General features: G+C 40.1%; 1 protein-coding gene across 1 annotated transcript in view; it reads right to left on the bottom strand.

Moving 5' to 3' along the window:
- ACSM2B (acyl-CoA synthetase medium chain family member 2B) overlaps positions 1–19530 on the bottom strand; it is a 150287-nt gene that overhangs the window by 34497 nt on the left and 96260 nt on the right. Inside the window, 1 exon segment of the mRNA XM_036020103.1 lies at positions 14298–14399. Coding sequence (XP_035875996.1) covers positions 14298–14399 — 102 coding nt within the window.

Below are 19530 nucleotides of genomic sequence, written 5' to 3'. Positions count from 1 at the left end.
GTTTTGGTTACAGTGGCCTTATAATACAGTTTGGTATCAGGTATTGTGATCCCTCCAACTTTACTCTTCTTTCTCAAAATTGCAGCAGCTATTTGGGGTCATTTATGGTTCCATATACATTTTTACAGTATTTGTTCTATGTCTGTGAAATAAGCCATTGGTACTTTAATAGGAATTGCATTGAATGTGTAAATTGCTTTGGGTAGTATGGACATTTTGATGATGTTAATTCTTCTAATCCATGAACACGGTATACGTTTCCATTTGTTTGTGTCTTCCTTGATTTCTTTCTTCAGTGTTGTGTAGTTTTCTGCATACAGGTCTCTTACCTCCTTGGTTAGATTTACTCTTAGGAATTTATTTTATTTTATTTTTTTTTTGCTATATTGAATGGGATATTTTCTTGATTTCTGCTTCTGCTGTTTCATTGTTGGTATACAAAAATGCCTTTGATTTCTGCATATTGACTTTATATCCTCCTGTTTTACTAAATTCACTTATTAGGTCAACAGTTTTTTGGCCAAGTTTATAGAATTTTCTATGTACACTATCATGTCATCTGCGAACAGTGACAGTTTTATGTCCTCCTTTCTGATTTGGATGTCTTTTATTTCTTTTTCTGGTCTGATTGCTGTGGCTAGGACTTCCAATCCTATATTGAATAGAAGTGGTGAAAGTGGACAGCCTTGTCTTGTTCCTGATCTTAGTGGAAAAGATTTTAATTTTTGCCCATTGAGTATGATGTTGACTATAGGTGTCTCATATATGGCCTGTATTATGTTGAGGAATGCTCCCTCTAGTCCCACTTTGCTGAGTGTTTTTATCATAAATGGGTGCTGTACCTTATCAAATGCTTTTTCTGCATCTATTGGTATGATCATGTGGTTTCTGTCTTTGCTTTTATTTATGTGATGTATTACATTTACTGATTTTTGAATATTGTACCCTCCTTGCATCCCTGGGATGAATCCCACTTGGCCATGGTGTTTGATCTTTTTAATGTTTTGTTGGATGCAGTTTGCCAGTATTTTGTTGAGGATTTTAGCATCAATGTTCATCAGCAATATTGGCCTAACATTTTCTTTCTTTGTTATGTCTTTATTTGGTTTTGGAATTAGGAGGATGTTAGCCTCATAAAAAGAGTTTGGAAGTCTTCCATCTTTTGGATTTTTTGGAATAGTCTGTGAAGGATGGGGGTTAGCTCTTCCTTAAATCCTTTGTAGAATCCTCCTGTGAAACCATCTGGTCCAGGGCTTTTGTGTGTTGGGAGTGTTTTGATTACTGCTTTAATTTCTTTTGCTGTTATTGGTTTGTTCAGGCTCTCTGCTCCTTTTTCATTGAGTTTTGGAAGATTATATTTTCCTAGAAATTTGTCCATTTCACCTAGGTTTTCAAATTTCTTGGCATGTACTGCTTAGTAGTAATTTCTCACAATCCTTTGTAATTCTGTGGTATCAGTTGTAATCTCTCCTCTTTCATTTCTGATTGTGTTTATTTGGATCCTTTTTCTTTTTGCCTTGATGAGTCTGCTTAAAGGTTCGTTGATTTTGTTTATCTTTTCAAAGAACCAGCTCCTGGATTTATTGATCCTTAGAATTGTGCTTCTAGCCTCTGTGTCATTTAATTCAGCTCCATTCTTGGTTACTTCCTTCCTTCTGCTTGCTCTGGTCTGTCTTTGTTGTTGTCCCTCAACTTCTTGTAGACTCGGGGTTGGGTTGTTTGTTTGAAATGTTTCTATCTTTTTTAGGTAGGCCTGTATAGCTATGAACTTCCCTCTCAGGACTGCTTTTGCTATGTCCCATACATTTTAGGTTGTTGTGAGTTCATTTTCATTTGTTTCCAGGAACTTTTTGATTTCTTCCCTAATTTCATTCTTGACTCATTCATTGTTTAACACGCTATTCAATCTCCATGGTTTTGAGTGTTTTGGGTTTTTTTCCTTGGGGTTGGTTTCTAGCTTCAGTCCCTTGTGGTCAGAGAAAACGCTTGGTACAATTTCAATTTTCTTGAATTTGTTGAGGCCTGCTTTGTGTCCTATCCTGTGGTCTACTTTTGAAAATGTTCCATGAGCATTTGAAAAGAATGTGTATTTAGCTTCTTTGGGACAGAGGGCTCTGTATGTATCAGTTAACCTCATTTCATCTAGGGCATTGTTCAATGTCTCAATATCTTTGTTGATATCTTTGTTTGGAAGAGCTGTCCAGTTTTTAGGGTGGGGTGTTAAAATCCCCTACTATATGTTTGTTGCTGTCAAGGTCTTTCTTAAAGTCCTCTAAGATGTCCTTTATATATTTGGGTTCTCCTATGTTGGGTGCATATATATTTATAATGTTTATGTCTTCTTAGTGGATTCTTCCTTTGAGTATTATGTAGTGACCTGCTGGGTGTCTCTTTATGGTCCTTTTTCTGAAGTCTATTTTGTCTGATAAAATTTGTATTGCTACCCCATTTTTTTTTCTCTGTCTGTTTGCTTGGAAAATTTGTTTCCAGCCCTTGACTTTCAGCCTGTGTCAGCCTTTTGTTCTGAGGTGTGTCTCTTGAAGGCAGAATATGTGTGGTTAATTCTTTCTTATCCATTCAGCTAATCTGTCTTTTGATTGGAGCATTTAATCTATTTAGGTTTAAGGTTATTACTGATAGGTACTTATTCAATTGCCATTTTCATACCTGTGTTCCTCTCTCTCTATCTCCTTTTCTTCCTTTCCTTAAAGCAGTCCTTTTGGCATCTCTTGCAGATCTGGTTTGCTGGAGGTGTATTCTTTTAGACTTATTTTTTTCTGAGAAGCTCCTTATTTGGCCTTCTATCTTGATTGAGGGCCTTACTGGGTAAAGTAGCCATGGTTGCAGGCCTCTCGTTCTCATTACTTGAAATATTTCTTGCCATTCTCTTCTGTCTTGGAGCGTTTCCATTGAGCAGTAAGTTGCTAACCTTATTGGCGCTCTCTTGTATGTTACTTCCTGTTTCTCCCTTGCTGCTTTTAAGATTCTCTCTTTTTCTTGGTATTTTGCCATTTTAATTATGGTATGTCTTGAAGTGGGTCTCTTTGGGTTCCTCTTGATTGGGACTCTCTGTGTTTCCTGGATTTGTGTGATTTTTTTCTCTCATCAAATTAGGGAAGTTTTCCATCATTACTTTTTCAAATAGTTTTTCTATCCCTTATTCTTCTTCTCCTTCTGGTATCCCTATTGTATGGATATTATTACATTTCATATTTTCTTGCATTTCTGGTCATCCCTATTCATTCTTTCTGAGCCTGTTTTCCTTTTCTTGCTCTTTCTGGGTGTTTTATTTTTCTACTTTGTCTTCTAGTGTTAGGGTCTTCCCTGCCTGGTCTCAGGAAGCTGTAACCCCCTGTGACTTAGGCTGAATGAGAGACCTCCGAACCAGGAGCCACTAAGGAGGGAAAACTTATTTCCTTGGCATGAATGCTGTCTGTTCTCCACCTGGCCTGCAATACTTGATCAGTTAGCCAATGACATGTAAGATTTCCTAAGGAGGGAATCGCCTAAGACAGTTATGATCATGTGGAGGCCCCAGGGAAGGACTTGGGGGGCTGTGGAAATGAAGGGGTAATCGACATCAACCTCTGCCCTCTCGGCTTTGTCAAAGCCTGAGTCCGTGTTCTTATATGTGAGAAATCCAAGTCTCCTGGATGCCTTTGTCTCCTCTGACTGATTCAGGCCTGTGGAAATAACAGAGGTGGTGCAGTCTAGACCAGAGTTGGCAGGCCCCCGGGGTAATCAGGTGTGGGACATAGAATATGCAAGATCCTGTGAGATCTACTTGCTGGAGGATGCTATTGAAGTAGAATATGAAGGCACGAGCAGGAAACGAGACTAGCCTTTTAGGTCCTGTAGTCTTTTTAAGTAATAAAACACAACCTCTGAGCCCAGAATCCCTGCAGGAGATCTACCAGCACCTTTGAAAGCTATCTATTCCTTTGAATCTTCCCTGACAGACTGTAATCCACAAACTATATCTGTATTCTTAATAAAAGCCTACTCAAGTGGTGACTTAGGGCATTCTCCACTAGAGAGGGTGGCCATTGCACTCTCCACTAGAGAGAGTGGTCGTTTCATCCCCATTTCTCCACAGGATTCAGTTGTTTGTGTGTTTATTTTTCTCATATTTCGATGAGCCATCTGCAGGGTTCTGGGGTCACTGCAGGGCAGTGGCTGCATCACGCTAGCTCACTGATCCAATCTTCAGCTTCATCAATCCTGCTTTTGATTCCTTCTACTGAGTACTTCAGTTCAGTTCAGAAATTGTATTCTTCATTTCCTGTTGGCCCTTGTTGATAGTTTCTATTTCTTTTTTCATGTTAATACAGAAGTTCATTGTAGCTTCCCTGTAGTTTCTGGTAGCTCATTATGAGCTAATTGAGCTTCCTGATAATCATTGCTTTGAACTCAATATCTGATAGTTGAGTTGCCTCTATTTCATTTAGCATTCTTTCTGAGGCTTCTTCCTTTCCTTTCATTTGGGGATTGATACATTGTCTTCCCATTGTTCGTGAGACTCTTCTTGTTAGTCTCAGCTTCTTAAATTGGTCTGTTCTGGCTCCCTGGGTTTACGGTGTGAACTTCTGTGGTAGAAGACCTGTGAGATTCAGTGGTGAAGTCTTGTTGATCTCCCAAGCTCACTGGTCTTGGGCTGTCATTTAAGTTGGTTATGTGTTTTTCTTTGGGTTTTGATTGTTGTTGAGTCCTTCTTTGGTGGGTCCTTCCCACCAGCTGGTTAAATGAAGGTTATTCTGTCCACCACCTCTTGTATTTTGTTGTGCTGGTGTAGGTAGGTTGTGTTGAAGCTGGTTCTTCCATGTGTATAAGGTTTTGAGGACTCTCTCTTGCTCTTGTTCCATTGTTTGTACTGGGTAGTGTCTCTACTCTTTAGCTGTATTTCCAGATAAGCCCTGGATTGAACTTTTTGTGGTTTCCACTCCCTCCTTCACCTTCTTCTGTTTTTATCTGTTAGTGGTTTCCTTGTTGTTTGTTTTTTTCCTCTTCCAGTGGGTATCCTGGTGTTCACCACTTCCACCTACTCTTTTTTGTGATCAGTTGGAGGGGGAAGGCAAAATGGTTTAAGATAGCAACAGAGTTTTCTATGATATTTACAATAGCAGCTGGTAGAGAAGAGATAGGAGATCCTTTGGCTATGTATAGTGTTAACCATGATCTTCCACCCAACTAGCTGATTTTCAGAAAGGATGGAAAGAAGATAAGACTCTTGTTGGGGAGGGAAGGATTGTGAGTTAGATCTAAAAAGCAGTGAGGTTGTGGGAGGTCAGATTCTGAGCTAAAGTGAGAGTAGAGGATAGTAAATAGGTGTAGTGTGTGAGAAAATAGAGTTAACCACTACAGTAATAGAGTTCAGGGAACTGTGCAGTGGGCTAAGGTCTGGGAGAGGTGTTGTGAAGTATTACAATTGTATGGAACAGCAATTATTTACAATAATATTAGAGCAACAATCATATGACAGAGTCTATGTGATCTAGATAACAAGAATAGGGAGTATAGGACCTTGAGTAGTGTGCTAATGGGACCCAAATGAAGTGAGGGGCAGTAAATTAGCTATACACTATGAAAGAGATGTCAGGGGAAACCTTTCAAATGATACAATATAACCAGCCTAGCAAGGAAGACTATACAGAAAGAAGAAGAATCAAAAATAGTATTCAAATAAAAGATGTAAGAATAATGGAAAAAATAATAATAATACAAATATACAATATCTTCCAGTTTCTCTGTAATAGCAGAGTGAAATTTGTCTCACTGTCACAGCTGTTGCGATGCTTCTTCTTTGGGTCCAACTCTGGTCTTTTCACAGTTCCAGGGGTTTCTTCTGTTTTTGGTTTCGGGGTTTGTTTTTTGGGGGTTTTTTTTGGTTTCACTTGTAGGTATTATAAAAAAAGCATACGAAGAAAGGAAAAAGATAAAAGTTTAGGAAAGGAAAGAAGAAGGAATAAAACAAGAAAGAAGGAAAGAGAGGAAAAAGGAATTTAAAGAGAAATAATAATAAAAATTAAAAATTATTAAAAAAATAAAAATAGAATAAAATTAAAAAGCCTCTTGGTTTCAAAGTGTCCAAACCAGTTTTTCTGGTCTTGCCGGCTGCAGCTGACTGAGGGGCAATTGGTATGGCTTTTCTTCCTGATCTGCATTCAGTCAGCCTAGCACTGTCCTGGCACCCCTCCCCTGCACCTTGAGTGTGGGGACCAGGCCTTTCCCCAGGGTTACCACTGTGGGCTGGGGTGCGGAGGTGTGAGCGCTCAGTCTGGCTGCCTCACCTTTCCCAGTGCTATGGGAGTGAGCAGGGTCTTCTGCTTTAGCACAACCTTCTGTGCAACCTCTGGATCACTGCCAGGCTGGGTGGCAGGGAGGCCTGAGCGATTGCTATAGGGGAATTCCCCAAACAGTGTCTGTCTTTTCACTTTTTCTTTTTGAGAATTTCCTCCTACTCAAGCCTGCTGCCTCCATACAGTGGCCTGACCTCTCCCACAGCCAAATTCTCCAGCCAGACAGGTGACTATGGGGATTGGGGCCTCTCAGGTGACTCTCAACTCTGCCAGTGTCTGCAGACTCCACGGGTGCTCACAGCCCCTGTGTGTTTGCTAGCAACTGGGTTTTTCCCGTGCTGCTCTGACTTTGTTTGGCCAGGGAGGGAGCAGTTGCCCCAGCTCTCTCCCAAGGACTCTGTGACAAACCCGGCAGCAGGCCCAGGCCTGGGGCTGCAACCCCCCTGAACCCCTCGCTGATCCCTGGAAACTTATTGTCCTGATACACTCTCCTTACCATCTGGTTTTCAGTTCCGCTACAATTTTTGGTCCCTTATTTTCATATATGTTGAGGTATGTTGGTTGTTTGCTCTTTTACTCCATATATCAGCTAGGATAGTTTTACCATATTTTCTGCTTCAAATTTTTTTTCCTATTTTCCTCCTTTAAAACCTAGGTGTACCTTATAGTCCAAAAATATGGACTTTCATAATAAAAGAAGAGAAGTGGACAAGTCTCCCATTCTCATTGATTGGAGACTTCATATGATTAAAATAGCAATACTACCCAAAGCTATCTATACTTGCAATGCAATCTCTTTCAGAGTCTCAGTGGTGTGTTTTGAAGAAATATATAAATCCACCCTTAAATTTATATAAAATCTAAAGAAATCCCAAATATGCAAAACAATTTTTTTAAGATTTTATTTATTTATTTTTAGAGAGGGAAGGGAGGGAGAAAGAGAGAGAGAGAGAGAGAAACATCAATGTGTGGTTGCTGGGGGCCGTGGCCTGCAACCCAGGCATGTGCCCTGACTGGGAATTGAACCTGCAATGCTTTGACTCGCAGGCTGCACTCAATCCACTGAGCTATGCCAGCCAGGGTGCAAAACAATCTTTTAAAAGGAGAAGAAACTTCAAGGTCTTACAATCCCGATTTCAAAATTTACTATGGAGGGGCAGGGGAGAGTGGAGGTGGAAGAAGATATGGGGGAGAATAAATAATTATAGAAAACATACAGTTAAAAATTTACTGCAAAGCCACAGTAATCATAAATGTGGTATTGGCATAAAAACAACTATATAGACCATTGGAATAGAATAGAGAGCCCAGAAAGAAACCTTCATATATATTTTCAATTTATTTGAGACAAGGGTGCCAAGACCATTCAGTGGGAAAGGATCATCTTTTCAACTGATGATGCTGGTAAACTTGGATGTTTACGTGCTTTTGCCTTATACCATATACAAAAATTAACTGAAAACTGATCTAAAATTGAGATATAAGAGCTGAAATGATAAAACTCTTACAAGACAACATGAGAGGAAATCTTCATGACTTTTAATTTGGCAATGATTTATTGAAGATAATGCCTAAAAGACAGGAAATAAAATAAAAAATAGATAAAATGTTTTTATCAAATTAAAAAACTTATACATCATAGAATACTATAAAGAGAATGAAAAGGTAGCCCACAGAATGGAGGAAAATATTTGTAAAGCATATATCTAATAAGAGATTAATATCCAGAATAAAGAACTCTTGCAACTCTATAACAAAATTAAAATGTCTCACCCTCCCTAAAAAACAGACAAAGGGAGATTTCAGTTAAGATATTAGACTAGGTGAATGCAGTACTCACATTCTCCCACAACATTAAAATTACAACTAAACTATGGAACAAATATCATTCAGAACTGCCTGAAATCTAGCTGAACAAAAAATTCAGCAGGAAAGGAGAGCCAGAGAAGTGACAGGGGAGCTACAGGTTACAAGAGATTTGTGAACTCCGTCAAGCACAGTGGTGGCAGGGCCTAGCTGCTACAAAGGTATGTTTTAGACAATACTCATGTGAATGGGCAAAAAACTTGAAAACTGTATTTGTGACTAATTGTATAACAGGTTACTTTAGTTTCTGTTTTGTGGAAAGTGTAAAGCATTGCAAGAAAGGATTTTAATGTAGTTTTTTTTTTCCACCCATGCTGTTGATTGCTAAATGTAATAGTCTGATCGTGACCCTGAATAAATGTGACTTTTTCTTTTAAAAAATCCTGTAAGTAAGGATATAAATAAGAAGCCACACCAAGACTGGTGGAAAGGATGGAGAGGCAGAGCAGGTTGGTTCCACACCCCCATGTAGTAGTTAAAAATCAGAAGGGCTATTTTGGCTGCAGAGAAAAGGTATCCCCTACAGTGAGGGTTCCCAACCCCACACCAGCCCTGCACCCCTACGCAGGGTTCCAGTGCCAAGAAGAAAAGTCCCCACAACTTCTAGCTATGAAAACCAGCTAGGATTGTGGCTGAGTGACTGGAAGGGCTCCTGGAGTCCCATGCATTTCACTTGCAAGGCCTGTGTACAAACTTACTTGGACTTACTCATTTTGAGCTCCAGTGCTAGCACAGCAACTAGAAAGGCACCAGGAATACACAGGGAGGAAATGAATCACTTAACTCCAAGGTGAAGGCTGGAGAGACAGTTTTTCCCCTGACACAAATGTTGGCAGAGGCCATGGTTCCTTTACTGAATTCTCCCCCCAGAGCTATATTTGAATCTCCATCAATCTACCTAACACCATTTGCCCTGCCCTGGTAATTCCCTAATACCCTACCCATCCAATTTGTGGATCCACCCAAGCCATTTACAGTTTGTATGGACAAACAACCTTCTTTTGGCTCATGCTGCAAACTTTCCTAAAATCTCTCAAAGGTTTGAAAACCCCAAACAAACATCATCTGATTTCCATGTGCCCCATACCTCTTGCTTAGTGACCCCAGTCCAGGCATTAGCTGCAGTCAGCCTTAGTTCACAGTGTACCCTTTTCTAGGTATCTCCAAACCCAGCACAAAAAGCCCCATATGGAGATTGCTTTGTAGCTTATGCCCAGTAGCCCTGGGCAGGGCACATGTGACTGATGATTTTAGCCTACACCTCCTAGGAGACTCCAGAACCTGTGTGCCCTTGGACAGCTTCAGACTATGCTAGAGCATAATACAACCATCTCCATAAAGAAAACACTCAAGTGACAGACTCACTGGGCAAAAGAGCCCCACTGAAGCAAGTCTTGCTCCATAGGGTCAGCACCTGCACAGCAGCTCCTTTACTGTAGTCTGGACCAGTCCTTACAGCTGATTGGCCAAGAGGCCAGTCTCTCCCACTGACATGACAATAATCAAGGCTCAACTACAACAAGAGAGTTCACACAACCCATGCAGGAGTTGTACCTGGAGGGCCCAGCTTGGGTATATGGGGAGGCTGTGCCACTGATCCCCACTGAACACCTACTACATAAAACCACACTAGCAAGATGTGGAGACATAGAAGCTCCACCTAATACATAGAAAAAAACACAAGGGAGCAGCCAAAATGAGACAGAAATATGTCCCCAATGAAAGAGCAGGATAAAACTCCAGAAAAGAATGAAACAAAATGGAGACAAGCAATTTACCAGCTGCAGAGCCCTAAACACTGGTGATAAGGCTGCTCAAGGAACTTAGGGAAAGAATAGATCAACTTAGTGAGAATTTCCAAAGTACATGGGAAAGATAAAATTGAAGATAATGAAAAAGAGGCAGTTAGAAATAAAGAATAGAAAAACTGATATATAAAGACTATATCACAGGGAATCAAGAGTAGAGTGGATGAAGCAGAGAAACTGAATCAGCAATTTTGAAGATAAGGAAGCAAAAAGCACCCAATTGGAACAACAAAAAGAAAAAAGAATTAAAACAGTGAAGATACTTTAAGGAGCCTCTGAGACAATATCAAGTATACCAAGATTTGCATCATGAGGGTGCCAAAAAGAAGAGAGAGAACAAAGAAATGAAAACCTATTCAATAACATAATAATGGAAGATTTTCCTAACCTAGTGATGAAAATAGACACACAAGCTGAGGAAGAACAGAGAGTCCCAAACAAAATGAACTCAAACAGGCCCAAGCACACACATCATAGTTAAAATGCCAAAAGTTAAAGACAGAAAGAATGTTAAAGTAGCAAAAGAAAAAGAGTTACCTACTAGGGAGTTCCCATAAAACTGTCAGCTGATTTCTCAACAGAAACTTTGCAAGGCTAGAAGGGATTGGCAAGAAATATTCAAAATTATGAAAAGCAATGCCTATAATCAAGATTGCTCCATCCAGCAAAACTAATATGTAGAATGGAAGGACAGATAAAGAGTTTTTCAGACAAAATAAAAGCTAGAGTTCAGTACCACCAAACCAGTATTACAAGAAATGTTAAAGGGTCTTCTTTAAAAAGAAGAAAAAAATGATAAAAAATATGAATAATAAAATGGCAATGACTACATATGTATCATCAATTGCTTTAAATGCAAATGGATTAAATGCTCCAATCAAAAGACATATATACAGTGGCCGAAGGGATAAAAAAACAAGACCCTTACATATGCTATCTACAAAGGACTCACTTTCGATCAAAATGCACACACATTTTGATCTGAAAATGGCAGACTGAAAGTAAAGGGATGGAAAAAGATATTTCATGAAAATGGAAACAAACAAATGAAAAAAGTTGGGGTGGCAATACTTATACTAGACAATATGGACTTTAAGACAAAAGCTATAAGAGGAGACTAAGAGGAACCCAGAATAACCATCTAAAGAAATCTAAAAAACCTAAATTTAAAAGGCAAGTGCATCCCTATGTTTATTGCAGCAGTATTTACAATAGTCAAGATATGGAAGCAACCTAATTGTCCATCAAGCAAAGAAAGGATAACAAAGAAGTGGTGCACATATACAATGGAATATGACTCTGCCATAAAAAATGAAATCTTGCCATCTGTAACAGCATGGATGGGTCTAGAGGTATTGTGCTGAGTGAAATGAGTTAGAGAAAGAGAAATTCCATATGATTTCACTTATATGTAAAATCTAAAAACCAAAATAAATAAATAAGCAGAACAGAAACAGGCTCAGATACAGAGAGCATTTTGATGGCTGTAAGATAAAAGGGAGTTTGGAGGGATGGGTTACAAAAGTGAAAGGATTAAGAAGTACAGATTGGTAGTAACAGAATAGTCATGGAGGTCTAAAGTACAGCACAAGGAATATAGCCAATAATATTGCAACAACTATGCACAATGCTAAGTGGGTACTAGTTTATTTGGTCAATCACTTTGTGGCATATATAAATGTCTAATCAACCCTGGCTGGTGTGGCTCAATGGACTGAGGGCTGGCCTGTGAACCAAAGGGCTGCAGGTTTGATTCCCAGTCAGGGCACATGCCTGGGTTGTGGGCCAGGTCCCCAGTAGGGAATATGCAAGGGGCAACCACTCTTTGATGTTTCTCTCCCTTCTTCCCCTCTGTCTAAAAATAAATAAATCATGCCCTGGCTGGTGTAGCTCAGTGAATTGAGTGCGGGCTGCGAACCGAAGTGTTGCAGGTTCGATTCCCAGCCAGGGTACATTCCTGGGTTGCAGGCCATAACCCCCAGCAACCACACATTGATGTTTTTCTCTCTCTCTCTCTCTCTGTCTCTCTCTCCCTCCCTCCCTTCTCTCTCTAAAAATAAATAAATAAAAATTTTAAAAAATAAAAATAAATAAATCATAAAAATATAAATAAAAATATAAAAAATAAAATAAATGTCTAATCATTAGGTTGTATGCTTGAAATTAATGTAATTTTGAATGTCAACTGTAACTGAAAACTAAAACAATTATTTTAAAAATGTATACTGAAAAGCAAAAAATTATTTGTTGTATACTTCAAATTGATATTATTGTATATCAATTATACTTCAATTAAAAAAACTAAAAATGATTTCACCAATTAAATTCAAACCACTGAAAGAAAAAATTCAAAATGTACTGAATGCCTACAATGTATTTAAAAAATGAGTAGCAGACTTAAATAGACCATTCTGCAGAAAAGATAAACAAATGGTCAAGAAGAATGTGCAAAGATGCTCAAAATCACTAGGCATTAGGAAAATGAAAACTAAGACTTCAATGAGATACCATCTCATACCCATTAAAATGTCTGTTATCCAAAACAAACTAACAAACAAAAAATAACCTCTGAAAATAACAAGTGTTGGGAAGAATGTGGAGAAACTGAAAACATTGTTGGTGGAAATGTGAAATGGTTCAGCTACTATGGAAAACATTTTGGCAGTCCCTCAAAAAATTTAAACAGAATTAGCATATTATCCAGCAATTCCATTCTGCATATACACCCCAAAGAAGTAAAAGCAGAAACTTGAACGGATACTTGCACACCAATATTCATAGCAGCATTATTCATATTTGCCAAAATGTGAGAACAATTCAAATGTCCATCAAGAGATTAATGGATAAACAAATGAGGTATATACATACAATGGAATACTATTCACCCCTAATAGGAATGACATTTTGTTACTTGCTACAATATGGATGAATTTGGAAAACCCTGTGCTAAGTGAAATAAACCAGTACCAAAGGATGAATGTACGATTCCATTTAGTTGAGGTACCTAAACTAGGTGAATTCTTATAGAAAACAATTATGTAAGAGGTTACAAAGTGCTGGGGAGATGAGGAAGAGGGAGTGAGTGTTTAATAAGAACAGTTTTTGTTTGGGATGGTGAATATTTTCTGCACGTGCATAATTGTGATGGTTGCAACTGTGATGGGGCAGAACCGTATGCCCCAAAGTGGTGAAAAGGGTAAATTTTATGTTACACCCATATATATTTTAGCTCAATAAAAAGAAAAGAAAGGGATAAAAAAGCAAGCAAATCTCACTGGAAAGAGAGATAACATATTGTCATGAGAGCATGTAAAATGGGAGAGCATGTGTGGGTATATGTGAGGACATTTTTGCAAAATAAGTCGCACCCAGTAAAATTAAATGTTATTCCACGGGGCCACCCCAGTTCAATTTAACCAAAACCTCTGTGGTTGAGTCCAGTCATTAATATTTTTTAGAAAAAGCTCCCCAAATAATTTTACAGTATAGGCAAAGTTGAGAACCACTGATCTATATACATGCTAGTCTGTTTTCTCTTTTACCAATGCTTAAAATTTTGCTTCTGAGAACTTTAAGGCTATGTATGTATGACCTGCCTGTTTGCTTTTGGGAGATCATATTACAAGTGGAGCAGCACCCCTTAAAGGCCAGAGTGAGGAAAACAGTGACAACAGGATAATCTAGGATGGCTGTTCTTTTGGATAAAGGGGATGGAGTCTAAGATCAATTTCAGGTCTGTCCACCCTTCCATGGCCAATCTTGGAAGCTGAGAATTTACTCTTAGCTGCCTCTCCTACCCTGGGAGAGCTAGAGTTTGCCTGGTCAAGAGTTTCAATAATCCCTGGATTTCTCATTTAGTCTTCAGGGCCCAAAAGATATGGGTTTAAATCTTAGACCTGACATTTATTTGGCATGAGGAAGAGACATAACTTTTCCAGCCAGAAGTGTTTTTTTTTTTTTCTGTAAAGTGGGGATAGTGCAGTCCCCCAGAGGCTTAGTGCAGTTAATAGATTTGTTCACATCTTGTTGGCAAGTTGGATGGTAGATTTAAACCTAGTCACAGCTTACATTCTTAACTATAGGAGGTCATTGGCCCCCATGTCAAATGATTCTGAAACAAGGCTTTTTTCTATTCCATCAGTGCCAGATGGGTTAAGACAGGAAAGGATGTGGGAACATGTTATGAGCTTTGTGATTAATTAGAACAAGCTCCATTGAATTGGAGCAAATAAAGGGAGAGGTGAAGAAGTCTCAGGATGTAGAGTTGAGTCCACTCCCTTATCACTTACAGGGATTCTTGGGCCAGGGAGGGGCAGGGTGCCCTTACCTCATAGCACATGAACAAGCCAATGGGCTTGGTGGGCTTGATCCTGATGCCAATGTTACTTTCAGTGTTGGGCATCAGGATGCTGCCCTTGCCATCAATGCTCTGGAGCAATGGGTCTGTGAGTGTCACCTTGCAGGGCTCCCCAACACTTTTGCCCCCCAACTCCCACCATCAAACATTGCCTGGCTTATTTAGGTAATACCTGTGGAGTTCATTGGAGAGAATCCCCGTCAGAAAATAGAATAAAACTGCCAGGTCTTTAGAATCAGCAAGTCATGGTGTTACTGGAGACCCAAGTTAGGGGGATTCCCTTCCTTGTGTTCTTGCCTTGCTTGCAAGAGCAGAATTCAAGCAAGAGACAGTGGAAATGAGATAACAAATTTATTTATGAAACACATATGGTCACAAAGCTGAAAGCAAGAAATAAAGTTGCTAGTAAGTTTGTTTTATACACTTGAGCCAGAAGCAACAAGCAGGCACCCAGCTAATCTGAGTGTGCCTACTATTGGGGTTAAGGGATATATTCTTTAGCCAGTTTCTAGATTCCTCCTCCTTCTTTCTCTTCTAGACCTTGGCACAGTTACAAAAGCATTCTTCCCCAGCTAGTGGTGATGATACACACAGAATTTCAAAGGCTCCCCTCCTCTTGTGTTATCATAGTTTTGCTTGTGATATTTGGAATGCCTGGCAATCCTATTGGACTGGGCTCAGGACTGCTGAATCAATAGGTGAGACATGTCTATTTTTCATTTCTAGCCTCCTATTTTTTATTAGATTGTGCTGAGCAGGGGCTCTGCTTTATTCCTCCTCTGGCCACTCATTTCTCGCTGCTACCTAACAAAGGGTCTATTTGTTTCATGATATATGGACATTGTAAATGTATCTTCAAGCTAGAAAACACAGGGTGGGAAAAGCTAAAAACATCAGCTGGTGGACAGAACTACCAGTGCTACTCTCAGGTACTGTTTGCCATCAGCTGTATGTGAAGCCTCTGGCTGTCACAGTGAGCTGCATCAATACTGAAATCTCCCCATGAAATCAAAGGAAAAATAGAAGGAGAGAAGGAAGTACAACTAGGGCAGAGGATCTGGCTGCTTCTGCTGCCTCGTGTCACACAAGGGACTGATCCAAGCTCAAACCTCAATGCTCCCTGACCATGCCTTAGGACCAGACCTGGGTGTTGAATCATGGGATGATTTATTCATAGAACCAGGATCAAACTTTGTTCCCCAGGAGTGCCACAAGTTAATCCCTGTGCACAAAAGAAAGAGAATCTGGGTTGTGAAAGAGTCCAAGCTAATCACAGAGCAGCAAGAGTCTTACACAGCATCTCTGCTCAGATGTCATTTGATGTTCCTCATAAAGTCTTGTGGGGAAGCTTAGAAAGTCTGGGTTGTAGGCTCAAGGCATTTACCCAGCTCTTCAGCAGACATGCACTGGGCTAGCACTGACTGCTGGTACTACAGCATCCAGTGGGGGCAGCCAAGAAAGAAACAAAGATATTCCAAAGTTGTGGGTTTGATCCATAGTCAGGATTCATACAAGAATCAACCAATAAAAGAAAAAAATGAGTTGAACAACAAGTCAATGTTTCTGTCTCTCTCCACTCCTCTCTAAAATCAATTTAAAAAATCAAACCTGGCTGGCATAGCTCAGTGGATTGAGCGCGGGCTGGGAACCAAAGTGTCCCAGGTTCGATTCCCAGCCAGGGTACATTCCTGGGTTGCAGGCCATAACCCCCAGCAACCGCACATTGATGTTTCCCTCTCTCTCTCTCTCTCTCTCTCTCTCTCTCTCTCTCTCTCTCTCTCTCTCTCCCTCCCTCCCTCCCTCCCTTCCCTCTCTAAAAATAAATAAAAATAAATAAAATCTTTAAAAAAAAAATCAAAAGGGTGAGCTTGGGGCTGTGGGCATGTGTTGAGGATAGTAGAGTGACCACTGCATGCCAGGCATGTGTCCACTTGCAGGGGAAAGTCATGACTTCATTTGGCAGATATTTATTCAGGACTGTTAAACAGTGATAGGAATCCTGCATCAACTGTTTGTCAGGGCTGGGTTGAAATTACTGTGATTGTTCCTTCTGATACCACTGCCCTATCCCCATGTGGCCTTCTGATGAATGTATGCCTCCTTCGTGGTTCTCTGAAATAGCATTCTTTCTAAAACTAAGAGCTTTATGGTCAGGCAGACCAGGGTTTGAATCTTGACCAATGAAAGCCTTTTGATCTCATCTGTTTAAGGGGGACAATTATACCATGCCCCTCTCAGAGAGTTTGAGAGTACTGAAAAGTACACACACCAAGTGAGTACAAGTAGCTACTTAGGTCATCCAGCTGTTACTCAGGCTCCACAAAAAGTCATCTGGGTGATCCTCCCATAGTATTTCCCCCACACTCTATTATCACCAGTAGGGGATTATACTGATTTTTGCATGTCTATTTCCCTCAATAGATAATAAGCACCCTGAGGATAGAAATGGCCCATTCATCTCTGCACTCCTGACATCTGGCACACTACCTCCCTACATCAATTGAGGACAACAGTGTCTGCGATATGGACATGTGCAGGGCTGGGCACTGTGGCTGGAGCTTTACACACTTCCCTTCGTTGTCCTTGTCACATTCTGCAAGGTCAACATTCTACTTCCCATTTTGGACATAGGGAAATGGAGCTTCTGGGAGGTTCCATAGTATTCTTATGGTCTTAAAGTCTGTCATTGGCAATGCTGAGACTGGAGCTGAGGCCTGAGCTCCTGGGAGAGGAAGGTCTTCCTTCTGCCGTGTTGCCACTCACACTTCAAGCATGTGGAAAATGTTCACAAATAGGTTTGAAAGTGCTTTGAGAAATAAAGCACCATGCAGGAATATGGGAATATTCTGTTGTTTCAAGCAGTTGATGGAAATGGACTGAGGTTATGGGTATAGTGTGTGGTTCCCCTTGTCTAAAAATAAACTGTGTGCAGTACTAGAGTCTTAACATTTCTCAGGTCTGGAAGCAGGCCACTTAACTGATTTATTTATTTATTTATTTTGCAAAAAATGACAAACATATGACTTAGGACTAAAACAGCCATTTTGCTACAGGTTCTGAGGTGACAGTCAACTCTGTCAGCTAAAGGGATGACAGGAAGTTTGTGGAAAAAGGCTGTGTCCAGCATCAGAAATGGATTGAGGATGAGTTGGAAAGTAGATGGCCCCTCAGACTATCACTGATAAAGTCCTTGGGTTCCAGACAGGCACAATATTCTGAATGTCATGCCCATCTGCCTGTTCATTGACACTCTTTGGAATCACACTCTGTGTGTGTGTGTGTGTGTGTGTGTGTGTGTGTGAGAGAGAGAGAGAGAGAGAGAGAGAGAGAGAGAAAGAGAGAGAGAGAGAGATATCTCTGTTCCCTCTTCTATTCCTGCAATTTCCTCACAATCAAACCTGTGTGCTACCCTCATAAACACCCAGAAATGAACTTCTGGGGCCAGCTCATGCCTAGCCCTGTGGTTGCTGAAGCTCTAAGGATGGATGGTGACATGGGCAGGACTTACAAGTAAGGGCCTCCACATTGCAGGTATCTGCCTCCATTTCCATTGTCACTCCTTGGTTCCCCATCACAGAAACATAGCACCATGTCCTTAGACCTTTTTATAAGCATTTGTCAAATAGTTTTCAGCACATTGGTGTCTTGACAATTCAGTGTGCTGTGTGGGAATTTTCTTTCTGCAAACTGATTTGGGACGAATTAGTCTAGAACACTAAAGCCTTCCATATGCTTGTTGCATGTACAGTAGGGTCTTTCCACACACTTGTGGCATATTTCTGCTTATCTATTGGGCTCAGTTGCTCAACACATCCTGACTGGCACAGAGGGGACCATCTAACTACCATTTCTGACTATCTGTAGGCCTCATAGAGCAGAAGGCCTGTCTCTTGTCCCTATTTCTGTTGCTCCTTGGGCTGTAGAGCTACCTCACCAGTACAGCAGTGATGCAAGATAGGAACCTGAGGCTTAGAGGGAGACAAGGTGTCAACAGAGTTTTTGATCAGACCCTGGATGCTCTGACTCAGGCCCAGGAGTTAAAAACTCGTAGCGTTGTCATTGGGATTATTCATCCTTCTTCTTCCTCACTTTCTTACTTGCCTTCCAGGTGGAAGTAACTTATTTCCTCCAAGTTCCTATTAACTCTTTTTCAGGCAAGGGGGACATACTGGAGTGGTAATTGGACTCTACTTCCTGCCTTCTGTGGAGAGTGGGGTTATGTGAACTGACTGGATAATGCATGTTAGAGGTTGAAAAATAAATTGCTAAGACATCAAGGAAGACTGGGCTGAATGTTGGAAAGGAAGACAGGGGTCACACAGGTGACCCCAGAGAGAAGGAATTTTGGAGACAACAGAAAAGTCTGCAGTGAATGTATAGTAGGTATATCATGTGCTAAGCACATTGTATACTGTAGATCCTCTCCTCCATTTTTCCCTTGAAAATACCATAAATGATACAAAAACATGTTGCAAAAGTGGATTTTAAATATGAGCTGTGAAATATACATAGAACCCTGACTGGCATGGCTCAGTGGATTGAGCACTGGTCTGCTAATCAAAGGGTCACTAGTTCTGTTCTCATTCAGGGCATATGCTTGGGTTGTGGGCCAGGTCCCCAGTAGGGGACATACAAGAAGCAACCACACATTGAGGTTTCTCTCCCTCTCTTTCCCCCTCCCTTCCCCTCTCTTTAAATAAATAAATAAATAAATAAATAAATAAATAAAATCTTTAAAAAAGAGAAATACAGATAGAGACAGAATATTGACAAAGGAAGGCTTCATTAATAAAACCAAGTTGTACATATTTCAGAGTTAGCTTTGTAAGAGTTATTGTTGAACTCCTTGATATCTTAACTCTGTCTAAAACTTGTTAGCTCTGATTTTTGAAGCAGCCATTTCCATTTCAGAATCTTTAAAATATACATAAATGCCCATTAGGTTCAAAGACAAAATTACAGTTTAGCTAAGAAATCATTATAAAAACATGGGAAAATATAAAATGAGGGAGTGTGGGGGTGGAGAGATTGAGCACAAAGGAAAAAGGATTCATGGACATGGATGGCAATGTGGTGATTGCGGGGTGGGGACGAAGAGGGTATAAGGAGACTAAATGGTAATGGACAGATATAATAAAAATAAAAACAAAATAACTATACTACAATAACACTATGCATCCATCAGATTGAAAAAAAAAAAATT

This window comes from Phyllostomus discolor, chromosome 3 (genome assembly GCF_004126475.2).
Source record: "Phyllostomus discolor isolate MPI-MPIP mPhyDis1 chromosome 3, mPhyDis1.pri.v3, whole genome shotgun sequence".
Lineage (NCBI taxonomy): Eukaryota > Metazoa > Chordata > Mammalia > Chiroptera > Phyllostomidae > Phyllostomus > Phyllostomus discolor.
The sequence above is the reverse complement of the archived record's forward strand: the minus strand, read 5'-3'. Positions and strand labels throughout refer to the sequence as shown.